This window comes from Piliocolobus tephrosceles, chromosome 14 (assembly GCF_002776525.5).
Source record: "Piliocolobus tephrosceles isolate RC106 chromosome 14, ASM277652v3, whole genome shotgun sequence".
Lineage (NCBI taxonomy): Eukaryota > Metazoa > Chordata > Mammalia > Primates > Cercopithecidae > Piliocolobus > Piliocolobus tephrosceles.
The window spans coordinates 6416086-6431992 of NC_045447.1; the positions used below are offsets into that span (position 1 = coordinate 6416086).

General features: G+C 50.6%; 1 protein-coding gene across 1 annotated transcript in view; it reads left to right on the plus strand.

Annotated features, from left to right (window-relative positions):
- The window catches only part of MED27 (mediator complex subunit 27), a 215464-nt gene that overhangs the window by 190666 nt on the left and 8891 nt on the right, over nucleotides 1-15907 (plus strand). The window contains exon 6 of the mRNA XM_023216909.1: nucleotides 688-729. Coding sequence (XP_023072677.1) covers nucleotides 688-729 — 42 coding nt within the window. The remainder of the gene's footprint in view (nucleotides 1-687; nucleotides 730-15907) is intronic.

Below are 15907 nucleotides of genomic sequence, written 5' to 3' on the forward strand. Positions count from 1 at the left end.
TCTACTAAAAATATGAAATTAACCAGGCATGGTGGCGCACACCTATAGTCCCAGCCACTCGGGAGGCTGAAGCAGGAGAATCACTTGAACCCGGGAGGTGTGGGTTGCAATGAGCTGAGATCACACCACTGCACTCCAGCCTGGGTGACAGAGCCAGACTCCCATCTCAAAAAAAACAAAAAAGTAAAGAGAATCAAGGTAACAGGCACTGGAAAGAATGCTTTGATAGGGTAACTGGGAAATGCCTCTCTGATGAGGTGACATTTGAGCTAAAGGGGGTATAAAAAAAGCCACACAGGGGTTTATGGGAAAAACAGTTCAGGCAGAGGGCACAGCAAGTGCAGAGGGCCTGAGGCAGCATTGACCTTGGCATTGAGAAATGCAAGAGCCGTGATGAGAATCAAAGTTGCAAGTGAGCCGGGGGCTCAGCCTGCAGGAGCCCTGGAAGCAGCAGGTACCTCAAGGTGACTTCCTGTATTCCTCCATTTGCTTTTCTTCACTTACCTACAAATGGATAAAGAAGAAATTAAGTCGGACAGTTAAGATCCTTTTCAACCCTGAGATCATATTATTCTATAATCAGATTTTTTTCAAGTTTAAGAAGGGTTAACAGTAGTTACAATATGATTTCTTGAAGTCCCAAATTCTAAGACCAATGCTGATGATCCTTCTCTCCTTTCCCCTCAGCTTGATATATGGTCCAAATCCAACTATCAAGTATTCCAGAAGGTAAGTTTTACTTTTTGCTTCTTACTCAAGTGGCATTGGGAAAACCTGAATGCTTTGAAATTTAAACATTGGTCTCAAAACAGAGGCTTTTGAAAAAGTGAAAAAAGCCAGACAGAAAAGGATGCTCACTGTCTGATTCCATATGTATGACATTCTGGAAAAAACAAAACCTTAGGGACAGAAATCAGATCGGTGGTTGCCTAGGGGAGGGTACAGGGAATTGACCCCAGAGGGGGACAAGGGAACGTGGGGTGGTGGGAATATTCTGTATCTTAATTGTGATGGTGTTACACAACTGCACATGTTTGTCAAAACTCACAACTAGATTACTACAAAGGGGCAGTCTTATTGTATGTAAATTATACCTTAGGAAAACCATAGGTTTTTGAGATGTTCCAAAAACTGGATTCTGAAAAACCTAGTTTTAAAACTCGGTTTCTCAGAGCCCTAGCGGTTTCCACCGGTGCCCAAGGGATGCAGGCTGGCAGTCCCTCACCCTGCCCCTTCCCCACTTTGTGCTCTGGGAACACTGTATCTTTTTCAGATATTGGGCTTCCTTATGAAAAACTGTTATGGGAAATGTCAGACAAAATGAAAAGTGAGCAGAGAAAATTCATTTCCCCAGCTCCTGACAGTGCAGAGCCCCTTCCCTGGACCAATTCAGGCCCTGTGGCTGATGAGGGTTCTGTGCCCCCCGCCACACTCCCACCAGTCCCCACAGTACTCAGGGCCAGCTCCCTGCAGGGCAGCAGCCCGCTTCTTCTGTTCTCATCCATCTTCCGTCTCTGGTCTCATCCAGTAGTGAAATAAGAGAGTTGGCCATCATCTCATTCATTCCCTCATCCAGCTCAACAACAGGTATCCACTCCCCAGCACTTTGAGAAGCCAAGGTGGGTGGATCACCTGAGGTCAGGAGTTCAAGACCAGCCTGGCCAACGTGGCAAAACCCTGTCTGTACTAAAAATATAAAATTAGCCGGGCATGGTGGCGGGCGCCTATAATCCTAGCTACTCGTGAGGCTGAGGCAGAAGAATTGCTTAAACCTGGGAGACAGAGGTTACAGTGAGCCAAGATTGTGCCGTTGCACTCCAGCCTGGATGACAGAGTGAGACTCTGTCTCAAAAAAAAAAGACCAGTATCCACTGAGCCCCTTTGCCATGTGCCAGGTACTGTTAGGTGCCAGGGCCACAGAGGAAACTCCCAACAGGCAAGGAAGCCTAACAAATAACTCTAGGTGATTAACCGGGGGTTGTGGCCAGGAACCACAGGGGGGCCTCCTTCCAATTAGGCTAGTCAGAGGAAGCCTTTATAGGGGAAACTGAGGCAGGCAGTATGAGAAGGAGGAGCCAGCCATGTGAAGGGGGAACAAAGTGGAGGTAGAAGGCAGGGTTCAGGTCAGGGAGGTACCTCTAGGCCTTGGTGCAGAATTTGGATTTTATCCTTAATTCAGTGAGAAACCACTGCGGAATTGACACAGGAGGATGTGATTTTGAAAGCTTGGTCCGAGTTATCCCCACGATGAAGAATGGTTGTGTCCACCGTGTGCCAGGAAGCATAGGACTCTTTTGTAGATTGAGGTGAAATTCACATAACATGAAATTAACCTTTTTAAAGTGAATGCTCCTTGGCTTTAAGTGCATTCACAATAGTGTACATTCACTACCCCTGTCTGGTTCTAAAACATTTCCTCACCCCGGAAGAAAATCTGGTGTGCATTAAGCAGTGAGTATAGGACTTAGTATCAGAGGGGCGTCATGGACCACCCTCTGGTGGTGTTTACTATACATCAATCCACAGCGCCCCCGGGCCCCTTTTTGGTGATAAGGGCTAGGCAGAGGACAGGTGCCTAGGATTAGGGAAGTAGTCTGAGGCTGAAAACCACACATTTAGGGAACCTATATAAGTGTTACAGATTCATGATCTAATCACAGCTAAATGCAATGTACTACCCTGGATTGGATCCTGAAACAGAAAGAGGTTACTAATGGGGCCGGGCACAGTGGCTCATGCCTGCACTTTGGGAGGCTTAGGTGGGTGGATTACGAGGTCAGGAGTTTGAGACCAGCCTGGCCAACATGGTGAAACGCTGTCTCTACTAGAAATACAAAAATCAGCCAGGCTTGGTGGTGGGTGCCTGTCATCCCAGCTACGCGGGAGGTTGCAGTGAGCCACTGTACTCCAGCCTGGGTGACAGAGTGAGACTACGTCAAAAAAAAAAAAAGAAGTGGGGGAGGGAGGAAGGGGTTACTAATGGAAAACCTGGTGAAATCCAAATAAAGGTTGGAGTTCAGTTATGAGTGAGTAACCAGTGTTGGTTTCTTCATTGTGACAAATGTGGCATAGTAATGGAAGATGTTAACAGTGGGGCAATGGGGTGAGGGACATGGGAACTGTCTGTTGCATCTCTGCAGCTTTTCTGTAAATCTAAAACTGCTCTAAAATAAAGTTTTAACAAAGAAAATCATAGCTTTACTCTTCTAACACCCCTTTACCCAGCTGAGCTCCCTGGAAATGTAATGGAGAAAATAGCCTTCCTCCCTTCGTCCCTCCTTCCCACCCTGTCTTCCTCCCTGGTCCCTGGATCTGGAACATAAAAGAAGGAAGGGTATGGTTATGCACAGGCTTTAGTGCAGGCAACTACATTTCTCATCTTAGTGTTCTTATCTAAGTCACCATACTGGAGGTATTTACTTGTTTCGCATGCAAAAGGTCTCAGCCTTCAATGCTAACATTTTCCGTGCTGACTGTCCTTGTCATTTTTCCCCCAGTGGCTGGTTGAAAAATATTCTGAGGAGAAAGAACACTGCTCATTATCTGTATCTTGCTCTGCTTTAATAGTGAAGAACATTAAAACGGTCGGTTTTTCCCCTCAACCTGGTCCTTATCTTCATGTCCTCTGTGGTATTGCAATGCGTTCCCTCCTCCTGGCTCCACAGAAGGTGAATGATGACTTCTCGAGGGCCGCAAGCGTTGCAGCTCATAACTTGGTCTTTAACAATGGTCCATTTCCATTCCAATACCCTTGACTAGGGAGGGGCTTGCACATGCTCACTTTTGCCTGTTTGTTTTTAATGTTCTTGTATTTTTTTAATGCAAGCAGAAAGTGTATTAGGAAGTTGTAAGATGTGTGAAACACAGATTTCGTGAAGCAGATTTAGAAAGACAGTGCTATATTTTTATCCTACCTCCCTTGAAAATAACCTGCCAGGCACTCTTTGTATTTGTTTAAAATTACAAACACACTCTGAAGCAGAAGTGTTTAAAATTTGATATTAGTCTAGTTGGAGAGATTTAGGAGCATCCGCCAATTCCTTCCTTCCAGTCTGTGTAACACGTTTCAAGTAGTAAAAATTGATGAATTCTAAGGAATGGGAATTTTATGTCACTGGTGAGTGGCATATCATGTGTATTTGTGCAGAAGCCTTTCTGAGATTCCTTTATCATCTCTCCTTTCACCTATTATTAACTAAGTGGACTTAACCTCTGATACTGACCTGTACCAGATTAAAGAAACACAGTTGGGAGAGGTGGTAGTGCCTTCTGATTACAACTAAAGGCAGATAACGTTGAAGCCTTTTTTTTTTTTTCAGGGACCAGTAAGAAATTAGTGAGTCCTCTCTCTCGCCTACTAAAATGTCTTCCATTTGCTGTCAAATGAAGGAAACATATTGGAAAATAATATACAGAATTAAGCTTAATCCTTTATCAATAAAGTCTTCAACTAATCATCATCACATGGAATGAGTTTGGGATCTTGTAAAAAAACAAAAAATGTCTTTCTGTATCACTGAGCTTGTGGGAGATGGCGGTAGAAAGCACAGAGCATGCATAGTATAGCCTCCATCCCACCAGGGAAGTGACTGCCGTGCCTGTTTCATCGCGTTCATCTTAGTGGCCAGCAGGTAGACCTCCCTGTGCCACCACCAGGCCCTGCACTACATGCAGAGGTGGGACCACGTTGTCCTTTGCAGATTCAGAGACCTGGCACAGTTTATGGGGTGACATTAAGTATTTCAAACCTAAATCACCAAAAGAGAAGGATTCGGTGGCAACATTTCTAAACTCTGCTTTTTAGGATTTGCTATTTCTCAAGATTCTATTTTCCTCCTGTCCACCCACTTATACATGGGGTGTCACGATTGATATTGCTTTTAGTGTTTCCCAGAAAGACACTGTTTGGGAGCACTGCGGCAGACATCTTCCACCTGCTCTGCCTGTTTACACCCAGCCAAGTCGACTGGCCAGGGTGGGGTTAGTTCCCAGCATCATCCAGAAAAGCTCAGCCTGCAGCAGTGGCGTGAAGTGCACTGGGGAGCAGCGTGACATGCTGGAGGAGGCTCCTTGGTCATCAAGAAGAGGAGATTGCTCAGGTTGAAGATATGCCCTGACAGTGGTGGGAGGTACCAGAGCTGTGCCCACCTCTGAGATGGGAGTTCTGGGCCACCAGCAGCAGCTCACATGGCATTAATGGTGGAATTCTCCTCCTGCCCTAGCTGAAGTAGAACCCCGAGAGCTCCCTCTCCTAGGCCTTCACTATGTGGTTGCAGTCACTGTGCTGGGTCTGTTTTCTTGCCCACAAGAAGCAGCCGTGGCCAGCCCAGAACAAGGGAAAGCAGAACTGGGAAAGCAGGAAGCCCCGCCGAGGTCTCTCCTTCAATGTGACAGGGGAGGGGGATTGCCTTGCAGAGCCAAACCAAGCCAACACTCACCTTTTTATTTCTGGCAAACAATGTCAGGAGGTAGGAGAATGGAAGCATGTCCCTGTCACATTCTCTCAGGCCCATGCCTGACCTGCTGGCTTACAGCCTGGGCACCTGAGCTTCTGCAGCAAATCCCACCACAGGAAGCAAAATTCCGCCTTCCTTTTGTCTGCAGACGTTCACGCCGTCAGCAGGCCCTTTTCACTCTTCCTCGTTAGACCCCTTACCCAAGTGTGGAAGTAGCAGAGGGCTGGGGACAGCTTGCTGTGGGTCTGTGGCTGCTAACAGGTTCCCATCATTTACTATGGTCCCTGGAGGCTCTTTGCACTTGGTCCTAGGATGAAGCAGCTTTTTATAGCCAGCAAGTCTCCAGCAGAGTAGATTCAGAGAATGGGACTTAGAAATGGGCGGGGCGGGTGGTGGGGTGACCATCTGAAAGGGCAGAATCACAAAGAGCTAGGAAAGGTTTCAGGCGTGTTCATATTTTTCTGACATTTAAACTCTGCAGGGGCAGCCACTGTTTTGATCTTTAACCCCTTCATTTCAAAACAGTGTGCATTTTCATCCAGCAGTTTAGGGAGAGTGAGAGCAGACTGACAGCTACTTACCGCATTAAGTCTTGCTGGGGTGGCTGGAGAGAGAGGTAAGAGTGGGTGTACCACCCAGGTAGGCAGGGGACATCGAGAGAGAGGCCCAAAGGGACCTGCACACACTTTACAGCTTTCTCATCAGAGGTAAGGGACAGCATGAAAGTAGCCCGCAGATGTCCAGCTCTCAGTCCACAGTCATTGCAGAAGGATGAGTAACCCTTTCAGTTCTGCACCATCTGAACTTTTAGCTGTGAGCAAATGGATTGTCCATGGTGGGTCATGTTCTGGGCAGAGTGCCACTTGCTTCTTCATTCCTTTGTTCATTTATTAGTTGATTATTTTTATTTTTTTATTTTTTTTATTTTATTTTTTAAAATGGAGTCTCATGCTGTTGGCCAGGCTGGAGTGCAGTGGTGTAATCTCAGCTCACTGCAGTCTCCACTTCCCAGGTTCAAGCGATTCTCCTGCCTCAGCCTCTTAGTAGTTGGGATTACAGGCATGTGCTACCATGCCCAGCTAATTTTTGTATTTTTGTAGAGACGGGCTTTCACTGTGTTGGCCAGGCTGGTCTTGAACTCCTGACCTCAAGTAATCCACCTGCCTCGGCCTCCCAAACTATCGGGATTACAGGCGTGAGTCACCACACCCGGCTTGTTCATTCTTTTTAATATGCAAGACTAGCCCCTAACTGAGGCAGACTTTATCAAGGTCTGTTTACTTGGTGGCCACCTGGTGCTTTTCAGTAAAAGAGATTGAGTCAGCCCTAGAAGACTCAGTTCTCTGAAAAGTGGGTGAACACCTGATATTGCGTTGGTGGGTACACGGAGAACCTAGTTGACTCCCAACCCCAATAGTATTCACAAATCCTCACCTCTCTCTCATTCCATCTCCTAGGGAAGGAAACTGTTTCAACATGGGATCATTCCCCAGGGACAGGAGCCATCACCTTCGCCTGAGTCAGGCTGTGCTGCACACTTCACTTGGGTGTGTGGAGCCGCTGCAGCGTTTCACACCACTAAAGAGGCCCCACCAACAGTCATTACGTTATTTTATTTATTTATTTGAAACGGGGTCCCACTCTGTCGCCCAGACTGGAGTGCAGTGGCATGGTCTTGGCTCACTGCAACTTCCACCTCCCAAGTTCAAGCAATTCTCCTGCCTCAGCCTCTCGAGTAGCTGAGATTACAGGTGTGCACCACTGCACCCAACTAAATTTCTTGTCTCTTTTTTTTTTTTTTTTTTTGTATTTTTAGTAGAGACAGGTTTTTACCATGTTGGACAGACTGGTCTTGAACTCCTGACCTCAAATGATCCACCTGCCTCAGCCTCCCAAAGTGCTGGGATTACAGGCGTGAGCCATTGTGCCCAGCCACGTTATTTTCAATCTCTAACATTTCCTCCTACCAGCCTCCTCTGCATTTCCTTCCAAAAGCCTCTCTTCAAATGCCACAGATGAAGGCCTGGAAGAGGCCATGGTTGTGACGAAAGTTCTAAGACCTCAGGCCAGATCTCAGTCCTGTTCCCTGTTCAGCACCCTGCACAGGTGAGACCCCCACACTCAGAGGGACCCCACAGCCGGGAGCAGCCTCCCAGAGTCGTTGAAGGCCTTTCTGCCTTTTACAGATCTCGGCCCTCTGACCATCCCCCCGCCTCTTATATGGTGATTAACTTTTTCCAACAGGGAGAACTTACATTGTAAGGACAGAATGTGGTGTCATTTTCATGTGTTTCTGTGCATTCTGTTGCTGCCTCACAAGTGTGTTCCAAACAGATAGAACTGAGGGGACAGCTTTCATCCTTGCAAAGGGAAATGGGCCACTTCATGTAGCAAGACAAAGTCCTATCCGTGACTCCGATGAGTGGCGTGCCCAAGAGAGCCCGCTAGTGGGCTGGCGACGGGCTTCAGGGAAAGAGTGGCGGCAGACAGTCCCAGGGCATCCCTGAGGGCAGCCCTTCCCTCAGCTGACAGCTGGACTGTATTGACAGCTCACCACGCAGAAGCATCGGCATGGGGTCCTGGGAGCTGAGAGCCGCAGGGAGGGTCGTCAGGCTCAATTCGACAGCCGAAAACCCTTTTACCGCCACCTTCTCTCTCAATCATCTTGTTTGAATATTCATAAGCATCCAAACCCCGGACAGATTTGATCATTTGTTCTCCTCTTACGCCGCCCTAGTACCTTTCCCGCACAAGGCTCCCTCAGCCCCTGCTGAGTGTGGGCATGGCCCAGGAGCTCACATGGACCCAGTTTTATGGCTAAAATTGAACCAGAAAAGCCTGGGCCATCCTGTTAACTTTGTTAGGGCGCGCTATGTTGCCCTGGAAGTGGTCTGTGGCTTTCTGCCATTAGAGGAGTCACAGAGTAGTCATCTGTCATCTCTACAGCTTATTTCTTCCTGAAGGGTTGTGAGGGCTGCAGTGTACTCAGGTCAAAATCTGAAAACTGCTTCTGGGAAGAACGCCCACCTTCCCATTCCCCAGGCCTCTGTCCTCAGCCCATAGGGCTGTAAGCTCCATGCATGGGCTGCCAGCATGGCAGGACAGCCCCCGCCCATCTGCTCTCTAAGCCCAGGCTGACCTCCCACCATGGTCCCCACAGCGACCATCCCAGAGAGAGGCCATATAGCACAGTGGCTAAGAGCCATTTGCCATGTCATCAGGTCCCGGCTCCCCCACTTATTTCCTGTATGGATTCACTTGCCTCAGTTTCCTCATCTGTAAAACAGAGACGTAGCTAGGCACATGGGTCACGCCTGTAATCCCAGCACTCTGGGAGGCTGAGGCAGGGGATCACGAGCCTAGGAGTTTGAGACCAGCCTGGGCAACATGGCAAAACCCCATCTCCCCAAAAAATAAAAATTAGCTGGGTGTCATGGCGTGTGCCTGCGGTCCCAGCTACTCAGGAGGCTGAGGTGGGAGGATGGTTTGGGTGTGGGAGGTTAAGGCTGCAGTGAGCCATGAGAGTACCTGCCCCACAGACTTGGCGTGAAGTTGAATTCATAGGTATGAAGTGTAAGGTGAATTTCTCGTCCACCACCTGGCCGACTTCTCTGAAGGGCCTGTCAATGGTGACACTCTCTTCTCCTGAGAGAGTTATCCCTCCATCCCCTGTGAGCAGGCTTCCTCCCACAGGCCTCTTCCTCAGTGACCACCCCTTCCGTCTGTGCTTCCCATATCTCCACAGTGGACACGGTGGCTCAGGGTATAGGCTGGAGTCAGACAGACCTGGGTTTGCGCCCAGCTGTCGTGTGTAAAGTCAACCCAAGACCCAGCCGCTATGACAGACCTACCACTCCCACCAAAGCACTGTCCGCCTTCCCATTTTTTCAGGCATGTTATCTGCGCTTCTGGTCACAAAGTGAGCTGAAGAGCCTGTGAGACACCACAGTTACAGCCACGCAGCAGTGCCCTTTGTGCAGCCCTGACATGCTGATGTAGGCAGGATCATGGGTCCAGGACCTGGATCAGTCCCTAGGGTCCTGGGAGGGCCAGTGGCATAACCAGTGATCTCTGGAAGGCACCCGAGATTGAGATGTTGTGCCCCAATTTCCCGTTTCCCCCACTGAGCAGGGGTGGCTGGGGGGCCGGCGCCTTGGTGGCTGAGCTGCGTCTTGGCGGGTCTCTCTCCCAGCTCTGCAGTCTGCGTTCTTCTCCGGTCATTACCTCAAGTTTGATGGAGAAGTAGGTGGTATTGTCTGTGTTTCCTGGGAGCCCAGATGTCTTTGGATGTTTCTCTGACTGCAAGGCTGTTCCTGCAGAAAATAATATCACACCAAGTGGGTGCAGAACAATTCAGGTGTCTTTGGGCTTGGACTTTCCTGGCAGCCAGGGACAGAAACTGACGTTTTGCCATCTGGAAAGCACTGAACTTTTTTCTTTTCATCTAAATAAAAAGCCTTAATTCCTTAATCCTGAGAAATGTCAAAGACCCCGTGCGTCTCCTCCCAGCCTTGCACAGGGCCTTCAGCAGACATGGAAGGCGGTCAGGACCCTGGAAAGCGCAGCCTCTCACAGGGCCTTTGGCAGACACGGAAGGTGGTCAGGACCCTGGAAAGTTCCCTCGTGTCTACCGGAGGGGGGGCTCCCCTGTTCGCCCAGGCCCCACCTCCCAGCCAGTGCCCACCTCTGCTTCTCTACCCCATCCCTTCCCTGTCACTCCGCTCCCCTTTCCCCAGTGGCTGAAAATCAATACATACACTCCTGTCCACTTTCTCTCCCATTCACTCAGGCTCCTGCTAGGTGAGCCACACCCAGTGCTGAGCCACAGTCCTCTTGGAGACCCTGAGCTAGGCCCAGGGAGGATGGAGATGTGGCAGGTGTGACCTCAAGGAGAGCATGGCTTGGGGGACAGAGGCATCTGGTCACAGGTCTGGCAAGAGCCCGGCAGGGGTTTGCAGAGGATGCTGCTGAGAGTACAGGCAAGGGACCTTCCCCTAGCCGGGGGGTGGGCTGGGATGGGGAAGACCCTGAGCTGAGTCCTGAGGGGTGAGAAGGGCTTAGCCTGACAGGAACATTCCAGGCAGAGGGGCCACTTGAGCACAGACGTGCAGCCAGGAAAACATGTTGGGGCGGGAGGTGGATTCCTCCAGGAGCTGGCATTGCTGCCATGGAAGGTGGGGACTGAAGGGAAATGCGGCTGAGACCCGGGCCCGCAAGGCCTCCTTTGCTCCTCCAGGGCTTTCAGAAGGATGCCGTAGGTGGCTGTGGAGTGGCCAGCGGGGGCGCATCACCCCTAAAGGCTGTCTGCGACCAGTCTGCACTCAAGGGTCCAGGGAGTTGGGGGCTTCCCTCTCAGGCATCAGTGGCACCCTGGCTGGGACTTTAAAGAGGATGAGGTTAGAACCCCCAAACCAAACCACATCTCATTTATCGAGGCCCTGGTGTGTGCCAGAGATCTTACTAAGTACATCCACAGACTTGCCCCTCTCAGACACAGAGCTTGATCTCCAAAGTGTCAGCAGGGATTTCTGGCAAGATGAAGCAGCAGTGTCTGCCTTCACCTCTCCAGTTCCAGCTCAGGCAGCCTTGCCTCTGGTCTCATCCCAGAGCAGCATGCCTGGCTCTGGTGGACAGTTATAAGCCCTTCAGAGCCCATGCAAATGGCTCCTTCATCAAGCAGAGGAGGAAATATTGATCCCATCCAAGTAATCCCAAGTCCCTGAGGGCTTCGATGTTTCCTCTCCAGGCTGCTAGGCCCGCTGAACCCGTGGCATACAAATCCGAGGTACAGATTAGAGACGAGAGCTGCATAATAAAAAATAAATCCCCTGCTTCCGCTCTACTGTACTTTCATCCCCATTTGAGAAGCTCGTCTCTGCGCACTCCCCATCGCCCCCCAACATCACTGTCAGGGCTGACTTCATAGCATTCCAGTTTTGAAATAATGATGGCTCCTCTTTTCATGGAATGAGCACTTCTGGGACTATTTTAAATATTCTTCATCAAACCAGCACACATCCTCAGAGCAACACTGCTGGCAGGGATTGCTGACTTTTTAAACATTTAACACACTTGGTTCACGACTTTGCCCACAGGACCCACAAAGAGTTTTCTCCTTCCAAGAGATTCCTACTGTCCCTCTCCTTAGGGGTGGCTCTGTCCTTGGCAAAACTCTTCGTGGAGACCCAAACTCTTGGGCTAATCTCCTTGTGTAACATTAAAATACATCTACCCAATGAAAGTCCATTCTGATCTCTACATCGTGGGAACCGCCTGGGCACCTGTGCCCACGTTTGGCTTTGCTGCCTGCTACTTGAGTGCTCCAGAGTCTGGTTGAGCGGCACAGAGGCTCCCCACACAGAGAACAGTGCCGTGCAGGTGGTCTCCCTGGTTCCAAGCTGAATTCTCAAGCTCTTTGAACTGGCCTGGAATCTGAGGCCCACCTGAGAGTGCCTTCACATCAGGGCAGCAGGTGGGTTCCTGGATTAGGGCAGGAACTTCAGGGCACAGCATGTCCATGCTGCCAGGAGGTAACTAGGGCAGCTCCGGCTCTGCAGCAGCATCCACTGAAAACCTAGACCTAGAGGGGCCTGCAGAATTACCCAGCCCCACCCCAGCCTCACCACACTCTTCTACCAAGGGCCAGCAGGGAAGAGGCCCCCCAGGCCATTCATCACTAAGCTAGGGTCGAGCCCCGGTCTCTTGACGGTTCCCCTCTGCCTTTTTGTCACTTTCACCCAGGTCTGAGGGAATCTTCTCTTCACAGTATGTAGAAGCCCATATTGGCTGGAGAGAAACCACAGTCTGGGTCCCTACCAGGCTTCTCTTTTAAATAAGCAACTTCTAAACACTTGAGTACTTAACTTTCCCTATTTACTAATCTTGTGGGGAAAAACTCGGAATAGTGAGAGGCGTCCACTCTCCTCGCTTGGCCTTGTGGGCTGTGTGCCGGCAGATAATGCCCTCAGCGGGTGCGTTGGGAAGAGCATCCCTGTTCAAGCTTAGCTCTCCCGGCGCTACTCAGCCACAGTCCTGTCCCCTGGTGGTGGGAAGCAGGCAGTGGCCCACAGCGGCCCTTGCACCTGCACCCAGAATCATCCCAGGGAGCCTGTGAACTCCTGGGTCCTGGTCCCCAGCCTGCTCCACCAACCAGGAGGTGGAAGGCGGTTCCCAACAGTCAGCCTCCAGAGTCTGTTCCTTACCTGCATGCCGGCCGGCAGCCTCCACTCTGGCCCAGAAGCATGCACCCTGGGGCCAGCTGGTCCTCGTGACCTTCGGGCACTCAATTCCTGGATCACTGAGAAATACAAGGGCCCCTGGTTTAGAACTCCTGGCAGAAACTGTAAGTTTCCATTTAAATCAAATCAAATACCCCAAGTTGAAAGTATTCAGAAAATTCAGAGGAAAAAAGATAGGAAAGAGGTGCAAGGTTGGGTCGGGTGTGGTGGCTCACACCCACAACCCCAGCACTTTGCGAGGCAGGAGGATCATTTGACCCCAGGAGTTCAAGACCAGCTAGGACAACGTGGCGAGACCTCGTCTTTACTAAAAATAAAAAAAATTAGCCAGGCATGGGGGCGTGTGCCTGTCATCCCAGCTATTTGAGAGACTGAGGCAGGAGGATCACTTGAGCCCAGGAGTTCGAGGCTGCGGTGCGCTGTGATCAGACCACCGCACTCCAGCCTGGGTGACAAGTACAAGTTCACCCCTGAAACAGAGGACAAGGGGCTTGCTGTGGATGGCGCTGTTGTTCCTGTGCCAGGCTGGCGACTGGCATTGTCATCTTCTCAACGTTACCCCTTCAAGGAGCCCAACAGACCCTTGCTTTTTAAAGAGGAACCTGCTGAGGAACAATAGTGTATTCAGAGGGTTTTTCTCCCCAGTCCTTTCTGTGTCATCACAGTGTCCTTTATTCTTCCCTTACTGCTATAGAACAAACCTCCATCTGGTCAGCATAAAACCTGGGCTCTGGGGGTTAAGCGTAAGCGAGAAATCAGCTTGCTGGGCCTAAACCTGTTCATCTTTGCCCCCACAGCGGGAGAGGGCCTGAGTAGGAAAAAGCGTGTGGGTGCTGCATACCGCATCTGGGATGTACAGTGGGGTGAGCACCGAATCCGGGGCGTAAAGCAGGACACTCACCTGAATACATACAGCAGGACGCACACCTGAATCCAGGGCTCAGAGTAGAATGCACACCAAATCCCAGGCACACAGTAGGATGCACACTGAATCCCAGGCACACAGTAGGATGCGTACTGAATCCCGGGCACACAATAGGGCCACCCCCTCTCCCCGCCCCGCCCCTTTCCTCACACTGCACTTTCATTTCCTCGGTGAATGTGTGTGCGCGCCCACCTGATGCAGCTGTCTTGTATTTGCCCCATTTCCCCTTCTTTGTCCACGGCAGGGAGGCTCATTCAATCTGGAGGTCTTCTTGAGGGCCCACCGGTGTCTCTGTCAGAGTCAGACCGTTTGGAGGGTTGGGGCCGGCACATAGCAGGGAGCCAGGCAGGTTGAAGCTTCTGGCTGAGAGGTGGAAGGAACATTGTATCAGTGACAGGAACTGGGGTGTAAGTGAGGAGACTTGTTATCCAATCCCAGCTGTACCCTAAAAGTGCTGAGGTCCAGTCCCTCTGGGGAAGAGAGGGCCTGAAAATGGCACCTTTCTTCATCGCCCTACAACCTCTGTCCACCCCAAGAGGCCTGGAGTGGGGCCCATCAAGCTTGGGGCGTAGAGTCTGGGCACTCAAGCTGGGGTTCAGAAGGTCAGAACAAACTCCTGCTGTGCACCTAGCAGCTCCTTGGCTTGGGCAAGTCGCTTAACCTCCTTGTGACTTAACCCTCTGACTTAGAAGTGTCAAATGTGAGAGTACCTCTGTCATAAGGTGGTCGGGTTGTCGTGGGGATTCAGTGGGTGAAAACCGCGAGGGGACACATTTGGCGGGCGCTTGCCATACGTCGGACACTTGAGGTCTGTATGTCAGTGCACTGTCCCTGCATTGGCCCATTTAACCCTCGCCCAAGGTCACACAGCTCACAAAGGACAGATCCAGAGGCTGGGCTCCTGTTGGAGGAGCCACACACCCGGGCTGTGCAGTGTAGACCAGCTCTCGCACAGGGTTAGTGCTCAGTAAATGGCGATGTGGGTTGTTGCTGTTACTGCAGGCAGTGCCACTTTGGGTTTAGCTAAAATAACTCATGATCTCCGAAGCACCCTCCAGCTCTGATTGTAGGAGGGGGGGCCGTCAGGAGCTCCGTGCACACAATATGGCAGAGGAGCTTTGGGAGACTGTTTTGACTGGCATCTCCTTTTCCAGCGCGTTGACTGGCAGCTGTTTCAAGGTCTCTTGAAAGAGTCCCTACTCCCTCCCTGAGCTCCGTTCTCTGGGTGTGGATATGCTGAGAGAGGGTAGGGAAAACTGAAAGTAACATTGATCAGGTGAACAGGATCTGTTGGCAGGCAATGGAGATGTCACCCTTCTCACAGTAAATCACTGCAGGTCACCACTGAGACAGGGGACACACCCCAAAGGAGGCATCCAAGGCTCCTCTGCCTTGGGGTGAGCAGGGCGCCTCCCAGCGAAGCCCCTCCGCTATGTCGCCCTCTGCCCCTCTTTGTGAGGTCTGTCTCCCCATCCCCGCATTCCTCTTGCTTCAAGGGCCCCTGTCTTACTGGCTTATTGTTACCCTCCTGCCTCCTCCTCCCTCCCTTTCCTTGGGCTCGCATCCCTTTGATCTTTTTACAAGCCTTTTTTCAAACCGGCACTCACTGCTGGGGTGAGTCGCCTCCCTCTCATTGGGAGCATTAGTGCCCTTCCTGGCCTCCGCCAAGAGGGAGGGTGGCTTTTATCTCCCCGTGGAATCTCATTAGCTTTGCCACACAATGGGACCGAACCTCGGCTGCCACAGAGTGGATTTAAATTAGTTAATAGCAGGTTTTTTGTTTTGTTTTTTTTTTTTGCCCCGGGCCTGTTTTTTCCACATCTTGGATGCTGAGCAAAAAAACAACTTTGTTGTTGAAAAATGTAAAACAAAAAAAGTTGAAGATGGAATGCTTTGACAAGAAGGAAGATCACCATAGGTGAAGTTCTCCTTCCACAGGAATTCGAAAGCCAGCGGTGGAGGACTTGGGGAGGGCAGGAGGGAAAACATACCAAGTTAATCAGCTTTGTTTCCTTCTATTAAAATATTTCGGTAATTGGCGGTGGGAAATTGAAGAAATCGAGTGATTGCATCAGTGCTGGAAAAAGCTGCCACCACTTGGCAATGGAAGAGAATACTTTATACTGGACCTTTTGAAAAAGAGGCTGAGTTTGGCCAGATTGCCGACCAGCAATGGAAAAACTAATTAGGTGCCTTGCCTGTGAGCCAGACGCCCAGCAGGGCTGTGGCGCATGGCTCCCGCCGCCTCTGAAGAGGACACTTTCTAGTGAATTCAGTTCGTGCTACCC